The 27,198-nt window shown below is 41.8% G+C and overlaps 1 protein-coding gene across 1 annotated transcript in view; it reads right to left on the reverse strand.

Moving 5' to 3' along the window:
* The window catches only part of Atp10b (ATPase phospholipid transporting 10B (putative)), a 95,331-nt gene that overhangs the window by 22,367 nt on the left and 45,766 nt on the right, over nucleotides 1-27,198 (reverse strand). Inside the window, exons 7-15 of the mRNA XM_051180923.1 lie at nucleotides 26,638-26,765; nucleotides 24,955-25,207; nucleotides 23,953-24,191; nucleotides 16,438-16,626; nucleotides 14,184-14,784; nucleotides 11,939-12,048; nucleotides 9,170-9,296; nucleotides 5,737-5,921; nucleotides 2,035-2,344 (exon numbers count right to left, since the gene is read on the reverse strand). Coding sequence (XP_051036880.1) covers nucleotides 2,035-2,344; nucleotides 5,737-5,921; nucleotides 9,170-9,296; nucleotides 11,939-12,048; nucleotides 14,184-14,784; nucleotides 16,438-16,626; nucleotides 23,953-24,191; nucleotides 24,955-25,207; nucleotides 26,638-26,765 — 2,142 coding nt within the window. The remainder of the gene's footprint in view (nucleotides 1-2,034; nucleotides 2,345-5,736; nucleotides 5,922-9,169; nucleotides 9,297-11,938; nucleotides 12,049-14,183; nucleotides 14,785-16,437; nucleotides 16,627-23,952; nucleotides 24,192-24,954; nucleotides 25,208-26,637; nucleotides 26,766-27,198) is intronic.

Below are 27,198 nucleotides of genomic sequence, written 5' to 3' on the forward strand. Positions count from 1 at the left end.
AATATGTAATAGGCTGGACACAGCCTGTAGGTTATATTTTGGAAATATCCGTTATAGATCATGTTGACTATATTCTCTTTCTGGTCCTACTTTTTCCCCTATAAACTTCTCATATATAAGCCATAATTATGTTTTATGTTGTTCATCACAGAAACTATGGAATTGATGAGGAGAGAGAAATAATTTTTCCTTAATTATTTGGCAATAAGTATATTGAGCTTTAAAATGTTATCATTAATACTTCACCCTGTAAATTTATACAATTATGTGTCAATTAAACATCTAGTATTTGCTTGTCTAGGTAGACTTTGTTATTATAATAATGAATCTTTTTTTCAATAGCATAGCAGTTCACACTTTTACTCCTTTCGAAGGCAGAATAAATCTAAGCTTTCATTCCTTCTATTGGCACACCAGGAGAAGCAGAGCTATGGAATTGTGCTAGTTCTCACCTGGTTGGGCTTGTTTCTGTTAGGCTAATATCTAACCCCAGGGACTATGTGCTGGGCTATTGCCTATTGTGTATCTGAATTACAGAAGAGGCCAATTCACAGTACTGGAATAGGGATGTAGTTGCTAGGTATCTGTTCCATAAATTTTCTGAAGTATCATCTTCTATATCCCAGGTTGGCCTAGAGCTCTCTGTGAAGGTGAGAATGACTTGAATTTTGGGTCTTTCTGCCACTCATCCCAAGTGCTGGGATTATAGACATGTACCACTGTGGCTGGTCCTCTAGTTTTTAAATTCAGTTTTTGTATTGCACATGCAGACTGAGGGAATGACATAATATTTGCCAGATCTCCAGAATACCAGAGAAAGAAGAGAGGCTAGAACCATCTATAGAAATGACCCAGAGTAGAGTAATTAAGTTACCCTTGTCTGTGAAGACTGCCAATGCTAGACTCTATAGATAGACTTTTGACAATAAAATTTAATATGCCCAATAAAAGGTTAAAACAAATATACCATAATAGTTATTAAACTCACGAATGTTCATGTCAATAGTTACTCTTAGACTCAAAGGTAACAAAAATTAAAGAAAGTGAGACCTGGACACGGTGTATGTGGGCTGAGGTATGAGGAGGGAGTGACTGTATTTACTACATGTAGAGAGTGTGCTGATCATGAGATTAAATAGTGACTGAAACAGACCCCATCCCATCCCTGTAAGTACAGGAATTTGTGAACTATTGCAGAGGTGGTCACAGAACAACAGATCTTGGACCTAAATGGAAAATGGGAATCCCAGAAATGGGCAAGATGAGTAGGGGGTTAGGAGAGTGGCAAGTAATTTAATTTGGAGGGAACAGGAAGATCCTAGTGATGAGGAATGAAAGGTGGTCATGATATAAGAGACACTGTCGGAGAGTTAGTAAAGACCAGATCATGAAGATTCTTGTAAACCAGGCTTGTTGTGTCTATGAGGCACTCAGTGAGACGTTCTTATTTCTGTGCTTTGACCTGATCATTTCATACCCATCTGAGTAATTTATCATCAACCAACCAGAACAGATTAAGAATATGCTTTGTGCTGACCTGAGATTTATAGACTAGCACACAAAATTAAAAGTTATTAATTAAAAATTAAAAATTATAAGGTTTTGAAATCTCCCTACCAGTCTCCTATCCTCAGAAGAATTCCAAATTCATAGCTACCATAGGTAATGCCATGGGTAAATTAATTCTGGAAGGGTAGTTATTTCCAGTAGGATGGAATCTTCTAGTGGTAGTGTCTTGGTTGTCTATTTCTGGTGGAAACATTTTTAAAACTACATTCATGTTTTGAGTTCAAGTCCCTTGTTTACAGTGACCTCCATATAAGATCTGGCGTTTACTTAGCTAACTGGCCAGTTCTAAGACCTTTGATAAAAATCACAGTCGAGATGTGGCTGTTAGGTGATGACACAGGGCCCATCACATTCAAGCAATTATCAAAGACAATGACCCTCAGCCTAAAAGCATGTTGGTTGTCATAGATGACCCAGATCATCATCCCTGCCAAGATGCCACCCACATCCCAGCATGATGGGTACCTATGGAAAGAGTCATGACGCTCAATTTGTCTCGCACCAGCTTGACAATCATACTCTTCTGGAGTGGGGTGGAGCGACAACACAGGACAGACCGACAGTACTGAGTCAACTCCAGGAACTTTTTTTCCAGCTTTCCCTGGAAAACTGCATTCAATGTCTTCCCATCAATGACAAGTCCAACTGTAGGAGCCATAGCAGATGGCATCTTAGATGGTATGTGGCACCCACAGAGTTTTTGGGCTGCCTCTTGTGGTTCATGAAACCTCTTTACATCTTCCAATGCACAGTTGAGGATGGACTCACAGGTTTCCTGCAGAAAGTCATATAATAGTATTAGTAAGCAACTTTGTATGTTAAGGATTTATCCTTATTTTTAGTAAGATAATTATAAAACTCCACCATATAGATTATTTAGTTGTTAGGAATTTTCCCCTAAGTTCACTGTACATTTCTCTCCAATATGTGAACCAGGATATAAAATATACTAATTTTGAAACAAATTAATGGCCAGATAGGAAAGGGTGATTAGGAATAAAGTAAAAGTTGCACAGCAAGATGGCAACTGAGTTGAGGTGGGTGTAAAGTAAAAATCAACACTAATATGTTGCTAAATACTGACAATATTTCATACTGCTAGATAAGCTGGTTTCAGTCTCTTATAAGCCTCCCCTGTTCCCTGTTGCTCCTTTTGACGTTTTTTGTGCTCCTGGTCAAGATGTAGAGATGAGGAGATCGAAATGATGAGTAACTTAGTAACTTATTCAATGTCAGCTTAACATAGTGAGGAGTGAATGATCTCGACTTCTTCAAATGTGGCTTCCTAACTTAAAAATCAAACAACCTGTGTTTATCTATTGGTCTATTCCACAGAGATCTTTAGAAATGTGCTGTGAAGTATTTTTCATGTTGGTCTGAACTGACCATGGATATGAAGTTCTTACTGATTCAACGAATATTCTCTGTTAGATTTTATTTCTGTTTCTTTGAGATGGTCTTTTGATTCAGCCCAGGTTGGCCTTGAATGTATGATCCTACTGCTTCCTTCTTTAAAGTATTGTGATTAAAGATGTACTACTTTCATGGGAGTCTTATGGTTTTTCAAATGATGCTTACTTTGAAATATAGAGAGGAAGTCATTTTTAATTAACAGTCCTTTTCTACCACTTGGAATTATATCTGTGATAAAATCATATCTTGGTTCTAATTATTCTTCTGATATCTCTTCAACTCTTATAAACATCACTTTTTAACAAAACTTGAGGAAACCAAAGATAATAGGATAAATAACTTCAAAGCATGTTGTACTCAGAAATTTGCAAGTGTTTGTATATGGAAGTTTGGATACATGTTTGGTGAATGGGTAAGTGTGTGTGCATGCATGCGCACGTGTGTGCATGTGAAGGTCAAAGATGGATGTTGGGTGCTTACCTTGATCCTGCTCCACTTCACTGAGGCAGAGTTTCTTGCTAAAACAGTCCATTTGGCTGTTCTATTGAGCCAGCTTGCCCTGGGCATTCCCTTTCTCAGCCTGCTAAGTGCTGGGATTAGAGGCAGGCACAATGTCCAACTTGACATGTGGGTGATAGGGACATGAACTCTGAGCCTATGCTTGAACCACAAGTACTTTTATTCATTGAGCCATCCACTGAGATCTATCAGGTTCTTTTACCAATGCTTCCTTAGTCAAAATCCTAAAAATCTATTTTAAACGTAAATATCATTCAAACAAGTTAATTTAAATGAAATAATTAAGAGAAATAGTTGAAGTAATAGATAGATTTGGGTAGATTTTCAAAAATGCCTTTGAAGTGACAGATTTGGAGAACTCTACCTAGTGATTTCCTGCCTAACAATCACTGGAGTGATTCTTGAAATAGGTTCAGCTCATTTTCCCAAGTTCTCCTCTAGGAGATGCTAAATTACTTGTTGTGCACTGTAGGATGTGCACGGAGCCTGGAGGGGCAGCAAGAACTGTTTCTGGGTGTAAGGTTTTACTAGAGCATTTATGTAAGAAAGACTGTGCGCTGAGATCTAGTAACAGCTGTGGAGTCAGCTTGCAAGTAGATTTCCTTCCTACCTGTAAACACTTCCAAGTTTGAATCAACATCTGACCTCAGATCCCTGGAAAGTGGGTCTGTAACCTTCCTGAGACCTTCATCCTCAGGCCCCAGCTCCAATTCCTAGGTTTCTACCTCATAGACCATGGGATCATAAGTATCTGTTCCAGCTGCTAAGCTCTGGGGATAATTTGTCATACAGCAATAGCTAACAAATGTAGGGACTAAGAAAGTACATCCCCTCTGATCTTATTTAATCAGTCCAGCAGTCTGTCCAGATGATATCTGAAGCATATGAATGAAGCTTTAAAGAGGTGGTCAATAATAACAGTATCAATGATTGCTATTATTAGTTTCTTTTGAAATGTGTTTCAAGTCATATATATATATATATATATGTATGTATATATATATATACATATATATATATATATATATATATGTTTGGGCAGACCCCATAAAACTAGTTTATGGCTTTAATTGTTTTTCCATATAAAAAATACCAGACTTAAATGTGTTTATAGTTAGTTAAGCAAATTAAAACCCTTGGAGAAAATATTCACTGAAAAGGTAATTACATTAAATTTCAAGATTTATTTAAGCCCTAGTTTAGAGTGTATATTCCCATTTTCTGCTTTAACATGTTTATGTATCTACTACTTGCTCCCAGGGAAAAGGCTGAGGAAGACTTATCTTATAGGATTAGTGGGTCCTGCAATGTAGACAGGTGTGAATATATATACATATATATATATATATATACACTCATATAAAAACCAAATGTAAATCTTCCCAAAGTTCTATTCTGGGGTCTAGCACAGCTAGTGAGAGGCCTGAATCCCCTCTCCCTCTCTGGTGGCTTCCCACTCACACTTCCCTATGGGCTAGCCTAGGTTGCCAGGTTCCTTACCACCCCTCAGGTACAGTGATCTTTTTTTCTCCACTGGCCTACTCTCTGCTCCCTCTGACACAGGTGACATCTCAGCACTCACTCTCCATGCTCCTCCCCTCACTTTCTGTATTTGCACTAGGAAAAGGGAAGATGCTTTCCTAATACAAACATGCACAATAGGGAGGAAGACTGTTAGATTTCATAGGGCACTCTCCCAGTCCTTACTCTTGCAAACCACAACCTACTCAGGGTGGACACTACTGTTTTAGGACTTTGTTCCTCTCTCTCCTCCTCCTCCCATCCTGACAAAATATATTAGCTGAACGTATTATTCCCTTAGGGTTCTGCTCCATGACATAAAAACTGGTATTGAAAATTTAAACTCTGAATCAATTCAGTTTAAGTGGGACTTTTCAATAGATGGGCTAATCTTAACAGGCAAGACACTGACAATTGAGTCAATGGTGTGGCATATGTGACTCTACTAGTCTATCAAGAGAGCAGAATTCTAGATTTGGTGTTTGGACAGTCAAGCAAGTGAAGTTGTTGGGCAAGAAACTGAGCCCTGATGGCTTTCATTGGGTGACTCAAGTTTCTGATAAGTAAACCAGTTAACTAAGTGTGTGGATGGATTATCAGATCCTGGACTGAATGTCTTCTAGATCCTTCCTTGGATCCCCTAAGATCCAAGATCTAGATTGTTGGCTGAGAGACTGCTGCATTTATCAACATTCAATTCCTCTTTGGCCTCACCTGGTTCTCTGTGTTGATGGAGTACACGGTGTCAGTCTGATCCAGCAGTTTGCAGGAATATGCAATATTGACAGCTGTCTCCTGTTTATCTCCTGTCAAAACCCAAAGCTGGATTCCAGCCTCCCGAAGTGCAGCGATGGTGTCTGGAACTCCTTCTTGGAGTCGATCCTCAATGCCAGTGGCTCCTGGAATATTCAAAGATGTGGGAACTCAGTTATGGCAAATGTGTGGCTGTTTACTTTCTCAAAGCACTACATAGCCATACAGTGCTTACCAAATATCTGCTATACATTAGTCTGAATACCCAGGATACAGCCATGAACCAGGTGAAGATGATCTGTGTGCTGGCTAATTTTAGGTCAACCTGACACAGTCTAAAGTCATTTGAGAGATGGGACCCCCTAATTGAGAAAAGGCTTCTGTGAGATTAGACTATAGGTAGGCCTGTATGGCATTTTCTTTCTTTTTTTGCATATTAATCAATCAGTGTTTAATGTGGGAGGGCTCAGCCCAGCTTATTATGGATGGGGATGCCTCTAGGAAGATGTTCTTGGGTTCTATAAGAAAGTAGGTTGAGCAAGCAATGGAAAACAAGCCAGTAAGCAGCTAACCCCCCTGGTCTCTGCATAAGCTCCTGCATCCAGGCTCCTGCTCTGTTTGAATTACTGTCTTGACTTCCCTCAGTGATGAAAAGTGATGTGGAAACATAAGCCAAATAAACCTACTCTTCCCCAACTTGTTTTTGGTCATGGTGTTTCACCACAGCAATAATAACCCTAATTAGGACAATTGGTACCTGTCCAGAACTCAAGTCATTAGATGAAGGTTTGTAATTGAGCTACATGGTAAGGTCAGAGTACTATGTGAGTGAACACTGAGCTTCACCTTGAAAGTCAAGGAAGATTGTGTTGCTAGAAGACCATTTTTGGTTCAGTCCTGGAAGATCAATCACAGAGATGAAGACAGAAGGATCTGCATGTTTGACAGCCTAGAGTCTAAGAGTAGATGGCTAGACAGGAGGCAGAAGAGTATGAGAGGGAGGGACAAGGTTTCTGGGTCATATCAGGGCCTTGATAGATAATGATTTCTCTTGTAGCAAAGAAAGCTGTTGAAGGGTGTAAGCTGAGGAGGGATGGGTATGATCAAGTTTGCATTTTTGGATCATTCTAGAGATTGGAATGGAGATGGGAGAGGCTGAATGAGAGGCTCTTAGGGGCTGAGCAGGAGTGCAGAGGAGACTGGTGGTGACCTGTAGCAAAACAAGGTGATGGGTGTAGAAGATGCAAGGCAGCTGATCACAGGAGATATAATAGGGACTCAGTTTTATTTATTTATTACCACTTGGAGAGAATTAGACACGCAGGTGCCATTATTTGTGGCTGATCTCAAGCTTTGCCTCAACCTTGACGAATCCATACCCAGATATTAAATAGTTGCTATGTGCTTAAGCAAAGCTTAAGCATTTAAAATGAGGTTCATTTCAGGCCATAGACTAAGGGTTAACAATTTCACTTAGAGTGGAAGCAAAGGCTTTGTTTCTTTGAACATCAAGAGTGGTTAAAAGTTGGCAGAGCAGTTCCATTGGTTGCATACTGAAAAATCAACTGATATTTTGAGACTTAGGGTGAAGGCCATGCCACATTTTTGGTGGTCACAGGAAATCTGCTACCAAGTCACATTTCCCAGACACCTTGAGGTGAGAAAAGGAACCTATCTCTCTTCAAATGTGCCTGTTTTATATTTCAGGTACAAATACCAAGGTAAACAACTCTATGGACAGTGATAGCTGAAATATCATCTTCTGTGAGTTTAGCCTGCAAGGTGAACTGCTGAAGTCGATTTATAGTACAGAGAGGCTGCATGAAGGAGGGAGAAGGAAACACATTTATTTGTGTGAAAGGGAAAATGAAACAGGAAGGCCGTGGACACCTCTCCCAGACAGGGAAGCTGACTGGCTCCGACACATGAGTTCCTTGCCAAATGCAGCTGATGAATATTTTCTGCACCTGAGACTTGTTACCCTGAAGCTAAAGATGTGTCCAAGGATGTGAGAGAGTGGCGTGAACCCCAGATGGGGGTGACTGCTTGTGGCCTTGTACGCAGGTAGAATATTCAGGACTAGCCACCTTCTGGTTCTTGTGAAAACAATTCCTGTGTCCAGCTTTAGAAGTGTCAGGGCTTATGAGGCAGCATGCACAGACCTCTTCAGATAAGACAAAGGAGAAGAGGCTTGAAGGTGCTAGAGAGTAAAAATTTCTTCTTATTTTTGAAGGATCTCCAACTAATCTTGGTGCTATTCTTTAGATGTAAAGGCCTCACCATCTTACAGCAATGAAAGATGGCTTTCGCTCAAGTGGTCAGTGCACACTCCTGATTCCTTCTTGTGTGTCATTCTGGATGGGGTTGGGAAAGATCCTCTATACATAAACTCCTTCCATCCTAGAGGCCTCAGAGTGATTAAAGACATGGGCATCTTTCCCCAGGCAGGAGATTCATCTTCCTAAGTCAAGCTTCCATTTTTCAGCTTGCAATGTTATTCTTCCTAAACACATCCTGCCCATCTCTTAAACAGCCTCAGTACTTCTCATCTTGCTGCTGGCTTCTCAGTCTATCTTTTATATAGCAGTAGCCCTGGTGATTTTACTAAAGTAACCCATAAATGTTTAGCATATGATTTACATGGCATATCATAAATTGGGTTCCTCTCACCTCCTGTCAGTTCTCCTCTATAGTCTGTGGTCCAGCTAAAGCAGATCTTATTGTTTCTACCTCTTCTCAGACCTCATTTGCTGCTGTTATAAACCTCCCCCCCTTTTTGAATAGCTTATCATTTTTGTTTTCAATTAGTGGCCTTCCCAGAAGCTCTTTGGTCTGAATCATCCTATTTTGCATTTATCTTCTACCTCTACATCCTTTGGCCCAGATCTTACCACTTTCTGAGTGATGAAATGACTTGCTTAATCATCCAGCTAGATTCTGAGCCATGAGAAGGTGGAGGCTATAGTTTGCATTTCTTGATGTAGCTGCAAAGCCTTGCATGTGTGCACATAGTAGGCACACAACAGATATTCAAATGGACAAAGGAGTTTGTTGATGAGGAAGAAGCCAAACTTATAGGCTTCTTCCAGCATGAAATTCAGGGATGCTCTCAGAACATCCCCAGGAAGCCTGCCTGGCTGCTGGCATAGCCCAATTATGCCAAATATCTGGAACCACCCAGGGAAGACTCCTCATTGAGACAAAATTGTAGTGACATCAGAATCCTGGCCAAGAGCTCCTTTCCTAACGTAAAGCATTCCCTTTTCTTTCTTTCTTCCTTTCCTTTTCTTCCTTCCTTCCTTCCTTCCTTTCTTTTCTCTCTCTCTCTCTCTCTTTCCTCCCTCCCTCCCTACCTTCCTCTTTTTTAAATGGAAGATGTTTTATTTCCAGCTACCAAGTAATGTGAGATGATTCTCCAAGTGCTGGGCTGTCTCCATCAGAAGCTCCTCTCGGTTGTCCAGGGATGCCTCAGCCTCACGCCGGAAACTGGCCCACCTCTGGAAGTCCTCTTCATTTACAACCTATGCAAAAAGGAAGAGAATTATTAGTAACCTTGAGTGGATAAGTAAATGGAGTCCTTCTTCCTGATGTGCTGGGCCATGTCTGGTTGGACTGCACAGAATTGGGTGCAGAGTTCTCCATAGTGATGTTGTGACTGCATAAATTGATAAAGATTACTCTTAATGTTCCAAGGTCACCAAACATCTGCTGAGTCCCTACTGTGCTCAGGGCTCTGGAGAGGAAAACAAAAGCAAGGTCTCAGGATGCCCCTGGTGGTGGAGGGTGAGATGTTTTAGTCAGGTAAGTGATTAAAATGAATGGATCATTTCAAGGAGTACTGTGCAGATAACAAGAAGGATGGCACTATAGAGTCTGTTGGGGTTGTTGCTCTGTGTTGCAGCAACACAGAGCACATGGATGAAGTAAGGTCTTTATCACATGAAGGTAAGACTCAAGGAGTCCATGCAGTGGTAGATAGCCTTATACCCAGAATGTGGACAGTGTAACATTATGGGGATAGGATAGTTCCTGGAGAAGTTAAGGTTATGAGTTGGGAGGGGTGTGTAAATATGATTGAAATACATTAAATTCTCAAGAAATTAATAAAATATTTTAAAAGGACTTGATCCTATGAGTTATGAGGAGGAACAAGTGCAAAAGCTATGAAAGAGCAATGAAGTTGACCCCATTCCTGATCCATTAATTCATCATCTGATGGAGGTGGAAAGCAAAACAGAAGGGTCAGACATGAGATTGGAAAGGAAAACAGTGGCCTCATTTTCCACAGTCTGTAGAACACTCCACCAGGCATGCTGTCAAACATACAGAGATGCTGTGTCTTTCTCTCATAGCACTCATGAACCACTATGTCTATATGTCTGCATTCTCTTTTATAAATGAACATTTCTTTTATACAAGCACCAGATATTCACGAGTCTCTCTGTATGGCACTATAGAAAAAAGTCAAGGAACACAGGTCTTGTTTTGAGACAGGATCTCATGATGTAGCTTGAGCTGGCTTGGAATTCACAGAGGTCTACCTGCTTCTGTCTCCTGGTGCTAGAATTAAAGGCATGCACCATCAAGCCTGATCACAGGAGGTCTTTGGCATTTGAGAAATGTACAGTCTATAACAGAAGACAAAAAGGATACAGACTTATGGAAAACAGACAGTGGTAAGGGTATAACTACAGGACCGAGGGAATATTATAAGCTTTTTTGCTGTCCTAAAGATATATCAAAAGGTGGTGAGATAGGCACCCAGATAGGTCTGGTTTTAAAGTGAGCACATTTAATCTCTATGTTGTTCGCAGCAACATGAAACGTATGAGCAGCCCTGGGAGGGTGAAGAGGAGAAACGACTTCTAGCCACCTTGAAATACACAAGCATCACGGCATTCCTACTAGATATTACATACCTCATCAGATGACCTTGCTCTGTAGTTCAAAGCCCCCTGTTTTGTATGGTCTAAAAATCAATCAAGTATCTGAAAGCAAGAGGTGGGTGATCTGTACGGCCACATCTGAGGCAAGGGTAAAACAATAGCTAGTGATGGGGATTGTAGGCAAGAACAGAAGACAGCCAAATATGTCACCATGGCCCACATCATGGGCATCAGCTGCTACATAGTTATACTGATTAGTGACATTCACTGAAGACTCAGATTCTCAAGAGAAACCAGAAAGCTAGCTTTTTCTCACGAGACACAAATGTGCACACGCACTCACAAAGACAAAACAAACCTTTCCAAATTTCAGTTCAGATAAATAAAAAATGTAAAGGTTACTTTGAAGACAGAATTATATTTATACATGGGTGGATGTGATCAATATATACTCAGTGCATGTAGGAAAATTTCAAAGAATAAGTATACAAATAACAAATAATTTTATGAGTTGCCTGTAATCCCTCATACATACAATGAAAATTAAGAATGGTTAAAGCCACAGATATGAAGTTTTCTGTTTGGATTTCTACTTCAGAAAAACTGTCCCAATCGTAGATTTTTGGACATGAGTCAGAATAGCTAAATATAGCCAAGAGTGATGCAGAACCATAATCCCAGTGATTTAGGATGATGAGGCAGGACAACACAAGTTCAAGGCTTGCCTAGGCAATTCAGTAAGAGCCTGTTTCAAAAAGTTATTAAGAATGCTGACACCAACACCATGCAAAGGCTGGAGATTTGCCTAGTGGCAGAGTGCTTTGCATAGTTCCAGAGTCAATAGCCAAGATCAAAGAATAATCTTGAAACTAGTAACAAAACAAACCAGTGGTCTTGTGTAAAGAAACAAAACAAAACAAAACAAAAATAACAACTGGGGAGATGGCTCTGTCAGTAAAGTGCTTGCCACACAAGCATGAGGACCTGCTTGGAATCCCTGCTCTGGGGAGGCAGAGACAGAGGATTTCTGGATCTTTCTGGCCATTCAGTGAGAGACTATGTCTCAAAAAATAATAAAAACAAAAACAAACAAACAAACAAGGTAGAGAGTGATTGAGGAAACCTGATGTTGACCTCTGGCCTGCGTGCACACACACACACACACACACACACACACACACACACACACACACACACACACACACACCACACGATGGGGTGAAGGCCATTCAACCATTGTGGACATCTGTAGTATGCCTGTAGGTATTTATCCTCACCTTCTTAGCAATGCACAGGGTTCGAAGGCCATCTCTTGCATACAAGTCCAGATGCTTTTGGGTCCGGGCCTGGATTCTTTTCAGCTTCTTTTCCACATCAATATCACTCGCTGTCAAACAGTTATTATTTCTCATGAGCTTCACCCTTAACTCCCCAGAATCTTCCTAGGTTACCCTAGTTCTCTCTAGGAACATGCAAAAGGTGCTGTGATGACAGGCTGCCCCAGAAAAGGATAATTTTAAGAGTTCCTACACTGTCTTCTCTTTATTGCTTTTCTTCAAAAGCCTGGCAGGGAAAAGTGCTACTTAATGGAGGGAAGTAAGGTATTGTTCAAATACACCTACTTACAAGAGAACTGCCTGGAGAGTTAATACAAAGCTATCCTCAGGTGGAGGGTCAGGGGCTAGGAATTTTAGTCTTCCTTGTTACCCAGTGTATGCTTTCAGTTGCCAGCCTTGCCTGCAGAGCCAACCAACTTTGCAAAGTGTTCTCAGGAAACTTAGACAATCCATCATCCTCTGTCATTTACTTTGGTCCTTGTCAAGCCCAGTCTCAAGACAGCTGCAAACCTGGATCTCATTAGCAGAGTTCTTCAGTACTCTGGGTTTGCTGACTTAGACTTTCTCTCAATACGAAGGATGGTGTTAGGGAAAAAATAGCCTTTGCATTTCCTATAACTGTAGTGTGAAAAATACCTCAATGCCTGGTTCAAAATCCCTGTGTTAAAGTTCCATATAGTGCATTTCTTTCTGAAGTCATTTGTTTGTTTTCTATTAGACAGAATATTTTAGGGCTTTGTTGGCTCAGGAGGGACAGGACTGATGATACTGTCATTTTCTTTATCTAAGCTGTGACAGGCATCACTCATCTATCACAGCACCCTGTAAATCTGAGCAAAGCAACCTTCAGAAATTCTTTACCACTGTTGGATGGAGGGGTCTAAGAGAGCTCCTCAGTAGTGAATAGAATTTGAACACCTCACCCATTCCTTTGTACAATGCAAAGGAAAAATGTAATTGCTCATAGCGATCTCACTAAGTATAAGGAAGGGCAGTCAGTCTATTTCATACAATATAATCATCTTTTCAAATATTTCCTCTTTGTTCAAAATACCTAAGCATGGTCTTCATGTATGCAATGTCCAACTCAACACTATATTATTTTATCTTCAAAAACATCCTTTTTGAAGCTCATCTCTTGTGAGCCCTTCCTTCCCCATGCCCAGGTTGCCAGGAACCTCAAAGTGCAACTGAATGCTCAAAAATTCCAAATACACTAAACTTGATGCAATTTCTCCCCTCCCTTTCAAAGTTTGCCTCTTTCTTAATGCAGTAACACTAATTGTGCTTTTTATTGGCAGGTTCTTCAACCCATTTTTTTTTTTTGCAATCAGGTGAATAAGGAGTAAACAAAATCTCCAGGGTAGCATGTCTCTGTTGCCCAGAGACAGAGTGCCATGGCTTCCTTCCTCCACTGAGACACACTGAATTCGCTTGTCTGCCAGAGTCTAGGGATGAAGAGAACTAATTAGCTCCCTTCTCTTTCTAAACACTAATCAGTCCCCATGAACCTCTTGGCTGTGATCCACAGCGATAATGCAGGAGGCTCCAGGCTGCCTGGGCAATTCTGAAGCTTGGCTGGGATCTACCATCCTGGGAGAATCATAACCCTATCACTGTCTTCTTGTTAGCAATCAGGATGCGGCTGCACACTAATTCAGGCTTCTCCAAAATTGAACACTGACATGCAGGGACTTTGGAACATTTTTCTGGCTCTGTGCAAGTTTATGAAAATCTGTCTTGGTGTGTGCGTGCATGTGTGTGTGTGTGTGTGTGTGTGTGTGTGTGTGTGTGTGTGTGTATGTGTGTGAATCTGGGGGGCACTGGGGAAGATGATAATAAAGAGGGACACTTGAGGGACCATGGTGTGTTCTTGAGTATGACTAATGGGAGTTTAGGTAGAAAGAAGCAGGGTGTGGATATGGAAAATGAATATTATAATGAGTGTGGAAATCTGGAACCTGGGAAAAGTGAAGGAAAAATGGTTCTCTTGTAGAACGTCTATGTAACATCTTGAATGCACTAATGAACACCCCAATTCTCCAGGTTAAGGTCAGGGCTAGGCCCTGGATCTTGTTGGGACATGGTGGAGTAAGTGACTTGTAACTTTGATTCCTCATCACCAGTCCACACTGCCTCTGGGACTATACCACCTGTGTTCCTGAGCCTCATAAAGTGAACTCACCACAGGCTGGATCTTCTAGCAGGTCCATGATAACTGAGTCAGCGCCCTTGGTGTAGACAATGATCTCGCCTGTCAGTGGATGCCTCACCACTACTGACATTCTCTTCCGGACAGAGTCGAATCCCAGTGTGAAGAGGAGGTCAAAGGTGAGGCAGATGCCCTGGGGCAGACGCACAGTCACCTGCTCAGGTGTCCTAGACACCAGTGTGAAACTGTAGGCTCGGGCAGCATGCACTAGAGCTGCCTCATCAGGACTCTCAGCCTCATAGCAGAGCTCAGGTCCTTCTAGGCTGAGAGCTGGGGCCTCCAGCCCATCCTCCAGAGATGCCCCTGACTCTGACCCCAGGATGTCACCTTGCTCCCATGTGCTGCTCCTGTAGCCACCATCAGTGGAGCAGTCTCCGCTACATACAGACACATCATCTTTCTCATCTGAGTCTGTGGTGACCATGTTGGGCCCCAGACTCTCTCCTAGATCTGGCTCAGAAGGGGCAGTGGAGGAGAATGATTGGCTGAGGCTCAAAAGTTTCAGTCTCTGGAACAGCTGTTGAATCTTTTCCAAGGATGTCCCCAGAGCCTTGCTGGATGGTGGAGTGGTAACCTGTGGTTGGAAGAGGAAATTGCAGCATTAATGTAAGCACCCAGTCTGTCTTATACATAATCTGAAGGTCATCTGCAATTAGTGGCTTATTTGGATATTCTGAGGTCATAGATAAGATCCATATGTTCTGTGAACCTCAGCCTACCCACTCATAGAGCGTGTTAGCTCAGATGATTCCTTCTAGGCCTGGTGTACTAGGTATGGCTACTGCGCATATTCCTGTAGTTTCTGAGCATCCTGCTCTGGTCATGGTGGAAAGAAACAAAGGAGATTCAAATGAGGCACTCAAGAGTACACACCCTGTCTTAGTTTATTATATAGTGAGCTGCTTTCTCCTTGTGCAAATCACATTTTATTTTCCCTGAAATTTCATGGGCTACTACAAGCATGGGTGTGGAAAGCAGGCATCCAGATGGTGAATACATTTGCCATGGTAACCTGGTGTCTTGGTAATAGAGCCGAGACCCATTTTGAGACCGAGCCCAGTCATTAGCTTGGAGCTATGTGCTAGTGTAAGCCTTCTCATTAGCGTGAAAACTGAAGTTGGATGCTAGCTTTTCCAAAATAGCACTTCTCAAAAAATAGTTACTTGTTCAGATAATGCTTCCTGTCTCCTATGTGTCACTGAAAAAGCTTGATCAGGAGGTGATGTTTTTGAGTGGTTTGAAATCTGGGTATAATGAGAGGAAGTTATAGTCTAGTGAATCCCATTTTCTTGTTTTTATAGCCGCAAGTTGCACCAAATCATTATTCTTATCAGTGACTTGTAGGAAGCTTGAGCAGGTCTGTGGATAACTGAAGACCCATCTACCCTCAGCTGACTTTATTGTTTAACTTCATATATAGATTACCACATATTTGCATTATTTCTAAAGAAAGAACATAACACACAAGCTAATTAACTTTAACCACCATATCAAAGCAGATGCAGGTATAATGTATTATTGGCAACCATAAGATAGAGCCACATAGATGGTATTTATCAAAACTCCTTAGTTATAAAGACCTCAGATTCCACTTGTTTTTTTATAATTTATTTATTTATTTTTCTTATTTTACATATCAATCCCAGTTTCCTTTCCATCCCTCCCTCCCTCCCACTCTCCTATATCCCCTGACCACCCTCCCATCCCATTTCCCACCCCCCACTCCACAAGTAGGGTGATGTCTTCCTGGAGGGGGTCATCTAAATCTGTCAAGTCATTTGGAGTAGGGAGTAGGCCATCCCTCCTGTCTCTAGGTTAAGGGAGTATCCCTCTATGGGATACATCCTGGTTCCACTCGACACCATTTGTTAGTTCAAAAATACATCACACCATGTTTCAGGGTTATAAGGATTAGATGGTAAATGTAGGCAAAGTATTTAGCACGGGACCTGGCACACAGCAAGATACTCAATAGGTATTTACCCATTATCTGCTTCACATGTGGATAGGCAAAGGTTGAAGGTCACATACATTCCCTAATGTGTAACTTTCCCATTTAATTTATAAAGAGAGAAACATTCCTGATCTTCACGGTGAGGGACTGATGATACCGTGGCTAGCTTAGAAGGATCATGTCTTTTGGTTAAGGTTTTCTCCTTTCCTATTTGCCTTTATACTTTTCTCTCTCCCTTCCCTTCCCCCATCCCCAACCACCATTGCTCCTTACCCTCTTTCTAGGCTCAGTAGTTGTGGACACCATGACAGAGTTGCATATGGTTAGGGCAAGGAAGAAGTCAGCGATGGAGGCAGTGCTGGAATGGGAAGGCTTGGCAAGTCTGGTGTCTGAGGTCTCCAGCCATAGGGCAGCCTCCCTCACCTTGCTTAGGAGATTTCTATCGGGAGTCACATCTTTTTCCTGGAAGAAAAAGTGTTCAAGTGAGATCTTTTACTGAAAGAACCGGGAAGGGAGGTGCCTCCCAGCAGGCTCTGCATGTCTAGGGTAAGGATAATTCTGTCTTGTCTGCTGTCTTGCATCCAGCACATTCCTCCCTTCCCCTGGACTGATCCCTGCTCATTTCTTATTCTATTCCTCATTGTTAATCAGCTCCATGGAACCATCAGCTGCCAGGCGCTGGCATTTCTTCCCATCTAGCATTTCCTCACCACTTGTTCCCTACTCCTCTTGCTTCCAAGTCTGGCTTGGACCCTCCAGCCTTCAATTTTGCATTTTCTTGCACCAACTTTATACCAGCATTACTGCCTTTCTGCTTTCCTTTCCACTCTTCACTTGTGTATCTACTATGCCATGTTCCTGCAACTTCTGACTTCCCCAAAGATCTTTAGATCACCACTGTTAGCATCATCAACTCTTCCTACTTTCTTTCACACATACATTTCCAAGTCTTTCCAAGGTCTTTGTTGCATTCTGGACACACAACCTCCATCTATGCCTTTGGTTCTTCAAGTTAGATTAAGAATCATCTCCTATCCTCAGAATCCCTCCTAGATCTTAGTAACCATAGAAGTGTCATCAGCACATTAGGGTTTTTCTTTTCTTTTTATATTGGAAGTTTTATTGAGGGGGAGGTAAGAAAATAAGGTAAAGAGACAGACAGAGAGAGGACAGAAGAGAAGAGGGAGACAGGAAAAGTCCTGTCTTCCCCAGGGGAACTATGGGAAAGAGAGACCATTAGAGGTTTTCTAACTCATAATGAACCCATCTGAATAACAACAACAAAAAGCAAGTTCTACCCTGGAACTGCCACCAGGTACCAAGCATATGAGGAGAGCGAGGGAAGTAGGCCAAGGCACAGCTGTGGTCCTTATGGGTTGGAAGGTACTGTTGACCTGGCAAGCCATAATTTGCCTAGCAAAATGCTCCAAAAATCCTGACTTGTTGGGATAAGCAGAGATAAGTGACCTGTTTTCTCTTTTCCTTTACTTTCTAAGCTGAAGCTGATCCATAACTTCCCAATTTTCACATTTTTTGTCAGACTTTCCATTTGATCTGTCACTCTAAAATATGGGATATCCATCTTCTCTGTATTTGAATGTTGTGTTTCTAAAAGTAGCTCCCATTTTGAAGTGCTTTGTACCTTCCCAAGCCTAGGCCCAGCAGGTTGTCACAGGTCTATGTGGAGATGAATGTAATTTAATTTTAACCAAAGCCCAGAGATATGAGCTAACTTGATTACTGTCTCTTAGCAAGACAGGGTGAAAACCCAAATCACAGATCAGATCTCTATAGAACAAGCATAGCATCTTCCTTTTCAGATTTATGACACAGGGTGTACATTAGTATTCCTTCCAAAGTTCTGCAGCTAGAGTAGCCAACACTAGCCAAATACAGAGCCCATTTTTTCATAATAATGAGAGGGCCTATATGTGTAGTGTTTCATATGTTCCGAATACATCAGCCATCTAAATATATCCCTGCCATTAGTATTGATATTGTCTGGGTGCTGTTGCCTCTGAATTTTAGATGATGAAACTCATGCCTAGCAAAATTTAGTGCCTCTCCTAATCTCTTACATGAATTCAGAGGTATTTCCTCAGTTGATTCTTTGTAGTTTGACTCAAGAATATACACAATCCCCTTTTTTACTCATATACCAGGCAAGATCTTCCATGAGAAGGAAGAGGCCTTTAGAATTTGGTGAAAATTGGAGTCTTTAGTGTCTGGCATGTCAGCTATAATAGAGTGGCTTGTATATTAAACCCTGAGTTCTTAGTGGTTTGAGAGACTGGAAGTGTTCCTCTTTCTGAGAAAAATAGATGCTCCACATCATGCATTGATCACACATGCATACATCATGCATTGATCACACATGCATAAGTGTGGAGGTGAAGAGGTCATCCTACATACTGGGTGTCTTCCTCAATTGCTTTCCACCTTATTTTTTGAGACAGGGGCTTTAACTGAACATGGAGCTCACTGATTGGCTAGGCTCGTTTGAGTAACTTTTAAGAAGTCACTCAAGTCACACTGTCACTGTTACTGACTGGGGATGGCAGCTTCTCAATACAGAAGTCCATTAAGCCTGTGGTAGACAGAAGTAGCCCGCCAGGAAAGCCTTTGTGGCATGGCTCCTCTTGTGATTCCATCTTCCTTACTTCTCCATCTTGCAACCCTCAGCCCCCCACCCCTGATATTGATGAGCAGCCCCAAATGCTCTGCCTTGTTTCCACAGATCTCCTAAAACTACTTGCATTCCTCACCTGCTCCTCATTAGATGACCAAATAAGTGAAAGGCTATTTCAAAGAGATGCCAACAGTCACCACAGATCCAATCAACAGAGTAGGGAGGAAGCAGGTCCTTTTGTTTGCTGCTGGGGAACATGTCAACTGGTATAACATCTTGGGAAAAATCAAGTGACTAAGAAATGCACCAACACTCCAACTTAGCAATGATGCTCTAAAAGCAATACTGTAAAAAGCCTGCCACACATGTATAAATAAGCACATGATGGGCTCAACTATTCAACAACTTCCAACAGCCACTACAAAAGAATGAGGTTGCAATCTACTGATTTATACACTGATTTATAGGAAACCTCCAGGATTTGTTGACTACCAAAGTTGAGGAGAAGTCGCTGTGGCCACCCAAGAAGGAATTTCTGACAGTTCTTGACCTTCTATTTGGGTCCCTGGGGGCTAAGGACAGTTCTACCCTGTGTGCTTACATTGCCTGTAGAAAGAGTATGTGTCTGCTTGATGATGTCAGGCCTCTTTTCTAACTTCACAGAGGCGGCAGGCATATGCTGGCTGCCCTGGCAATCTGCAGGAGATTCAGTGTGTTTCACAGAGGAGTCATTAGGAAAGAAGCTGCCTAAGGCACCACCTTCAGTTGTGTCTCCTGAATTCTCTGGAGGTGGCAGGGAAGGAGATATGATACAGAAGGGAGTGGTGGAGGAGCCTGGAGGTGCCCAGTGCAGCTCCACCTCATAACCGGGAAGATGTTCCTTGGTTTGATGATTTTGGAAAACCTTAAGCCAATGTCTCTTGGCCTCTTCATAAATCTTGGCTGCTTTTAGAGCAGGGAAAAAGGCATTTTATTTTCCATCTGTCAGTGCTATTAAACATTGGCTGGGGACGTGCCAATTTCACATTACCCACCTTAAAAACCATAGCTTTATAGCAGGCAATTAGGAGATAATCATTGATGCTGCCTTGTGTTTTGTAGCTACAGAAAAAAAAAAAAAGCCCAGTTTTAGTTGTTGCTGCTACTATAGACTTTTGTTTATTTTTGGTTTGACCCCAAGTGACAGGTAAAACAATAGCTGGCCTCTTGAGAAGCTGGTACACTGCTGCCAAGTGATGGTACCTTGGGAGTTTCTGAGGCAAGCCCTGACTCAGTTTCAAAGGGAAAAATAAAGAAGGGGTGGTTCCTAGATGTGCATATGCCAGGCTAGATGCTGGACATCCAGGTGGAGGAAGGTACCAAGACAGGTAGAAAAGGCTTGCAAGTTAAGCTATTCTCCATCCTCAACTGGATGAAAATAGACCTCTAGAGAACTACCTGGTCTCTACGGTCATCTTTTAGAACCTGAGTGTAGCCAGTGCAGGATCAGAGGCCAGTGAGCATCTTAAAAATATTTATTTATTTTTATCTTAAGTCTAGAAATGTTTTGCATGTATGTATGTATGTATGTATGCATACCATGTATGTGCTGTGCCTATAGAGGCCAGAGGGTGTTAGATTCCCTGGAGCGGGAGTTACAGGCAGTTGTGAGTCATCATATGGATGCAGGAAACTGAACCTGGGTCCTCTACACAGGCAGTAAGTGCTCTTAACCATGGAACCAGTTCTCCAGTTCTAGTGAGCAGTTTTTGAGACAATACAAATCTCTTCCCTTAGCCAAGGCATCAGGTGCTTACCTGAGTCACATGCGTACTATTTTTGTGGGGAGTTGGGGATATAAGTGGTCTAACCAAAGAGATTCTTAGTCTTACCTACATCTAGAGTCACTAGAAATGAAAGTTATAATGTTTACATCTCTAGACATGTATTAGACTCTTAGGGTAGAAAGTTCAATATTTTATAGATGATGTCAAAAGAAAGGTCACTTAAAATGAGATTAGTCTGTCTTCTTAGAACATATGATGAACTAGAGTTGTCCTTATTTTAATGAAGGAGTGACTATGATTCCAGGTCATTCAACTTGTTGATTGTGAACTCATAAACTCATTTGTAGTGGAGCTGCGATGGAGATCTGAGGCTGGGGACCCAGGCATTTTAATTTATAACTGGAAGGGATCTTGAGGTCAGCACACACATGGTGTTGTTTAATTTGGGGAACATCCTGTAAGTATTCGGGGAACATCCTGTAAGTATTCTATGTATTTTCAGGTGATAAAATTATGTTAATATGGTGTTTTACTAATCCCAGCTTCTTGGCTGTTTGGTGGCACTCTTAGCTGTTCATAAAAAGAACACAGCACTGTCTATTCTACTATCCATGCCATAGGCAGTGAGTCTGAATTCATTTACCACTTTACTTAATGCTCTGGGATGAACCTTGAACTTGCCTTTGAAACTGCCAGCCATTGAAGAACACTGACCATATAGTCTAGGTTCATGAGACAGTTTGGGGTTAGTACATCCCACCCACTGCCATCAGTTGAGGGCCCTCCATAAAATTTTATACTCACTAGAAGGGGTTTTTAAGCCTGGGAATCTGAGATCATCTTGGGCCGAATAAGTTAAGATGAAAATTTATAAAAAGGAATCTATACTACCTGGCTCTGGGATCCTGGGATTTTTGAGGCTAAGCAAGGGGCAGGGAATCGTCATGTTGCCTACCTTGATGCTGCCAAAAAGCTTATTATTGCTGCCCACTTATTATTAGGCCCATATGATGCCTGACATATCTAGAACTGTGAAATGCCAAAAGACATAGAATAGGTGCAAAGAGACTTCATTTAAGTAACTGAAAAAAATATTTACATATTATTTTAGGAGAAAAGCATCCCATTCAGTGAGTAGAATTAAAGAAGGGAGATGATAAAATAATGTATGCTTCCTATTGTTATTTTCTTGGAGAAAACAAAAAGGAAATAATAAAGCCTACAATTGTCTTACCATGGACATCTATGGGTCCCTTTTCCTGCACATTTGTGAGGAGCTCTTGTTCTCAATAAGTTTTCTTGACTTATCCTAGCTCATGTCCCATTTTGTGCACTGAGATAATGCCAGAGCAGAAACATAGCCTTGCACTCACCCTAAAATTAGAGATGTGGTGACCCAGAATACAGATTCACAGCATCCCTTCTTTGACATGGTTAGAGAAACCCAGATAGCAGCACAGAAAATGGTCTCAGTAGTGTTTTAGATTGAAAGAAAAACCTAGTCATATACAATTGATATATACCATGACTACAAAAAGTGTCACCCACACCCTCCTGCACACACACACACACACACACACACACACACACACACACACACACCCCACACACACAGAAATTAAAAAAACATTCAATAGAAATTGACTTAAAATCTCATTTTTCTAATAGCATAATAGCACTTTCAGGCTAATTTATTGCCTCTGCTTAGAGATAGCTGTGGCTCCCTATGGAATTTTATTTTATTTTTATTTATGTGTGCGTGTCTGTGCAGGTACCCAAAGAGGTTAGGTGCCCAGAGAACAGAACTCTTTTCTTCTCTATGAACAGCAAGTACTCTTACCTGCTTATCCATCTCTCCAGACCCATCCTGTGTCATTTTCTACAATTTGGGATGATGGGTTTCTGAGTATATGTAGAGAAAGGAATAGAGCAGAAGCCAGAAGGCTCCAGCTTTGGCCTTGACCTCAAGGAACTGCTGTGCAATTTGGAGGGATGAATTCAGTGTCTTCATTTTCTAAGTGGATATTTAGCAATGGCTTTGAAGGAATGAAATATGAAAAGACAAATGGCAACCCAAACATGAACTCTCACATTGGAACCATGGCACAAACCTAAGGTGAGGAAGCAGTTTGGCAGTTTGGATGTAGATAGTCTTCACTTCCCAGCTTTTTAATATTCTTCTTCAATTACTACTAAAATATTTTCTTTCACCCTTTTTCCATGTACACAAAGCCTTAAAGGGTTCTCTTTTGTATTTCTAGTTTATGGAAGTATGGACATAAAATATTTCTTTCTTTTTTTTTTTTAGCTATATAATTGGAAAGTGTGCATAATGAGGAGGCTGCAGGCTCTCAGCTGTGGTAGTGACAACTGGAGAAGGGAGGGGCTTTGGGGGAACTGAGGGCTGTAGCAGCCCATGTGGTAAGGATTCCTTAATTCAAGCCAATTATTGCCATGAGAAAACCCTGGGTTAATACAGGAAATTTCCCAATTCCATTTTCAAACAGGAGAAACTAATATTTAAGATGAGCCAAACTCCTGGAATCCAGTTGCAGAGAGGGAGGAGTGATAAGAAAATGGGGACAAGACCAGGCTACAGAAACCCACAGAGACAGCTGACTCGAACAAGGGGGAGCTCCTGGGTCCCCAGACTGATAGCTGGGAAACCAGCATTGGACAGACTCAGACCCCCTGAACATGGGTCCCAGTTAGAAGGCCTGGGCAGTCTAAGGGACCTCTGACAGTGGAACCAGAATGTATCCCTGGTGCACAAAAGGACTTTGGGAGCACATTCCCCATGGAGAGATAGTCCCTTAACCTAGAGGCAGGAGGGAGGGCCTAATCTCTACTCCAAATGACTTGACCGATTTTGATGATCCCTCCTGGAAGGCATCACCCTCCATGTGGAGTTAGGGGGGATGAGATGGGAGGGGGTTCAGGGGGCATAGGAGGGAGGGAGAGGTAACTGGGATTGATATGTAAAATAAGACAAAACAGTAATAATAAAAGAACTCTCAATTTCCAAATGCTGAACATTTGCAACTAACAAGAATTGTGCACACTCACACAGCACTGTGCAGGTTCCACATGTGACCAAGCGGGGCCATTCTGAGAACTCTTCAGGCTTTACATGTCTTAAAAAAATAATTACAGGGGTCTCATGTAGCCCAGGCTGGCCTCAGACTCACTATGTAGAAGTTCTAAGATTATAGGTACCCAGCTGGGATGGAATGCAGGTCTCATACATGCTAGGAAATTACTCTTTCCACCAAGATAGACTGGAAACCCACAGCTAATCACAGTTTATAGAGGCTCTGGTATGTCCTAGGACTTTTTCTATTTCCTTCTTGACATAAGTTTATTGTGATTCAATGGATAAAGGCAGGGACTTACTATTGAGCTGCTGAAGGCCACTGGAGGCTGTGAGATCTCCCAGCGTCCCACAGATCTTTGTCGGGAGTGGCTCTGGATGGGGACCCGGGCACTCTGGGACCTTCTTAGAGGCTGAGCACCTCCGTGGCTTCTTATCGTTGCTGGGTCCTGGGCCCATCTAGGTGGGAAGGACAGGCATTGGTATTGGGTCCACTCCTCACCATCTGAGTCCAGCTCCTTTGGCATCTCCAATCGCTTGGCTGCAAGAAAGGAATCTTGTCACATCTTGGCTGAGCTGTGGTTGAGAGAGGTTCTAGACTTCAGGGGTTAGGGTAGAGCATAGGGAAGGTCTATGGAAAACTGGAGCTGGGCTACTAAGACTAGAGAAAGTTATATGACTTTGCACTTTGATTTAACCTGTACTTTTAATTCCTCAATTAGAAGTTTTAAGGAAATATCCAACTCAGGATCATTTTGAAGCTATATACCTATTATATTATTAAGAGAAATATGAAGTTCCTCTGTAAATGGTGAATGATTACCATAGCAAAGGGGATAGGGCTGTCTATAATAACTCCTCCTCTCTATTGTGTGTGTGTGTGTGTGTGTGTGTGTGTGTGTGTGTGTGTGTGTGCTAACTCAGTTCTACAGGCTACCTTCAGACCATGAAGAGTGACAGTCCTGGCATTGTGTATTTTCATATTCTAAATCAAAACATGGACTTGGTGAAATTGAAGACATTTGTTAAAATGGAAGGCATTTTCTGAATGTGTCAAATTTGACCCTGTGCCTAGATCTAGAGCCATTCAGACCAGGTAACAGGATAAGTTCCTAAGCTTTCTGTCTTAGCCCATCCTTGATGTAAATATACTGTGCTATATGGAGGTATGACACAATTTGTCAAAATTCTACAGAAACTCTGTGGGGAATCAGTATAGTGTCCTTGTCCTCCTGTCCTCTTAAGAGGATGAGGTGCTTATCCTTGTCATCCTGGGAGGGCATGGTGATTGTGGGCTCTCATACCATTTTCTTGGTGACAATATTCACTGCCCACAATGGTACAACGCCGGAACACCATCTTGTTTTCTGTCAGGGTCCCTGTCTTGTCAGAGAAGATGTACTGGATCTGGCCCAGGTCCTCTGTAATGTTGAGGGCTCGACATTGAATGGACAAGTCAGTTTCTTCATCATATAGGTCAAGGTCATTGTGAAGGAGGTACACTTGCCCAAGCTTCACCAGCTCAATGGACACGTACAAGGAGATGGGGATGAGCACCTGAGGGGAGAAGGATTCACACTGTGTCAGAAACCAGCTTGATCACTGCTACCAACCACTCACTAGTGGATAGCAAAGGCACCTGATACAAAGGTGGGGACAGCTCACAGCATGTCTTTTCCTGAAAAATTGAAAGTTAGTGACTTCAGGCCTCCCTTGGGATTCCTGGGGGGAATATGAAGTGGAGATGTGCCTTCTTGGCAGTGTCTGGGGAGCAGGCACTCATCAGTGGCTATTTACTGACATGTTGGAGTATAGGAGTTTTAGCACTACTCTCAAGAGACCCCTGAGCCCTCAGATCTCTGTGACATGGAGGGTCACAGGCACCTTTCGAGGTGCTCAGGCCTTTTGCTGATTATGTTCACAAGTCCAATGCCAGATGTTTATTTACCCTCTAGTTCTTCGTTGCACATTGTTCCAGGGGTTATTAGAACAAAATTAACCTTAAAGAACTCATTCTACTGACAGCATATAGACAAGTCAACATATATAGTGTGTTTGTCTCATGAAATAGAGTAAAGGACAACAGAGAGGACAAAATCATATGGACTTTCATATACATGACCTTTGGGCAGAGATTGAAGAGATGACAGTGTGAGGATCACATTAGGTGGGGAATTCTCGGCAGTGGGAGGGGTTTGTGTGCTCAGGAGGTGATAGTGAACAGGCATAATTCAGGAAGAATGGAGGAGGAGAGCTGTGGGATATGGGTTCAAGGTCCAGATCATTAAAAGCCCTGTTGGCTTCCATAAGGACGTTGGATTTGATTCTGAGCAACCATGAATTACCAGCAGACTCTGTGCAGAGAAGAGGTGTGTTTTTATTTTCCTTTAAGAAGGACCAAACTGCTATAATGAATGGGAGGTTAAAAAGGGGTTCATGAGTCAGAAAGAGTTCTAAAAGACATTGACTGTAGATGAGATGTCACCCAAACAAAACAGCAGCTTCTCATTTTTCATCAATTGTGTTTCTTTATAGAGCCCAAATATTTAAAGAGAAATATCTCTTAATCTCTTACTAGATAGTTTATATGTCTTCACTATGTTTTTCTTATCCACTTTGTTCTTCCCCATTTCTATCAAATGCTAGCACACTAACCTGTGAATTTTCTCTATCTCCAACACTTGAGGCTGGAGAGTCCTTGGTAGCTCTCTGTGCTATTTACTGTCCCTTTGATCATGGGTTTTAGGATTGTTTTTTTGTTCTTTGTCTGGTAAAGGAACATATACATGGGTGACTGTTGCTCTCTTACTCTTAACTTTTTCCTATAGCTATCTGAGCGGTTGTCCTGACATTATCAATATGAATACTTAGTAAATGCTCCGAAAGCAATGACTCTTCCCATCTTATCCTTATTACTTCTTTCTGGGGTTAGCATTTATTTATTTATTTATTTAATTTTCCAAAGCTGTAGAAGTTAGGGAGCTTACCTGGAGCAGGATGATCATTGTGAGAAACATATAGAAGCCTCCGAGGGCCAGGGAAAGGAAGTTCCCATCAGCATCTGGCACATCAAAGGGAGGATGCTCTTTAAAGGTCCCATTCCAGAGGCTGTGGCCTGAGTACAAGCAAATCTAGGCATGAGGTTAAGTCTTTACTTAGTCGTAAGTTGGCCAGGTACCCATGACTTGTTCCTGGACATGGATGGGTCTATGAAGATCCCATTCTTATTCCCATGACACATGGCTCTCTCCTCCTTCTCTTTTCTTTTTGCATGGTAGCAATCCTTCACATACCTAAATCTTCACTATTCGACCCCTGGATGGAATGATGAATACTAAGTCTGTTTTTACTGGAGAGATTAGTATGAATATTACCTACATTTTGATGGAGTCTTATCACATAGGGGTTGGGAAGATAATAGAACATAAACTTTTCAGTTTTATTTGTAAGAAGTGTGTAGTTGGGCAGTCTTGACACATCTGTCTTCCAGTTTTCTTTCCTACCCATCCCTATGTCTATTCATCTACTTAGTTATCTATCTCTTCCCA

The sequence above is a fragment of the Phodopus roborovskii genome, unplaced genomic scaffold (genome assembly GCF_943737965.1).
Source record: "Phodopus roborovskii unplaced genomic scaffold, PHOROB, whole genome shotgun sequence".
Lineage (NCBI taxonomy): Eukaryota > Metazoa > Chordata > Mammalia > Rodentia > Cricetidae > Phodopus > Phodopus roborovskii.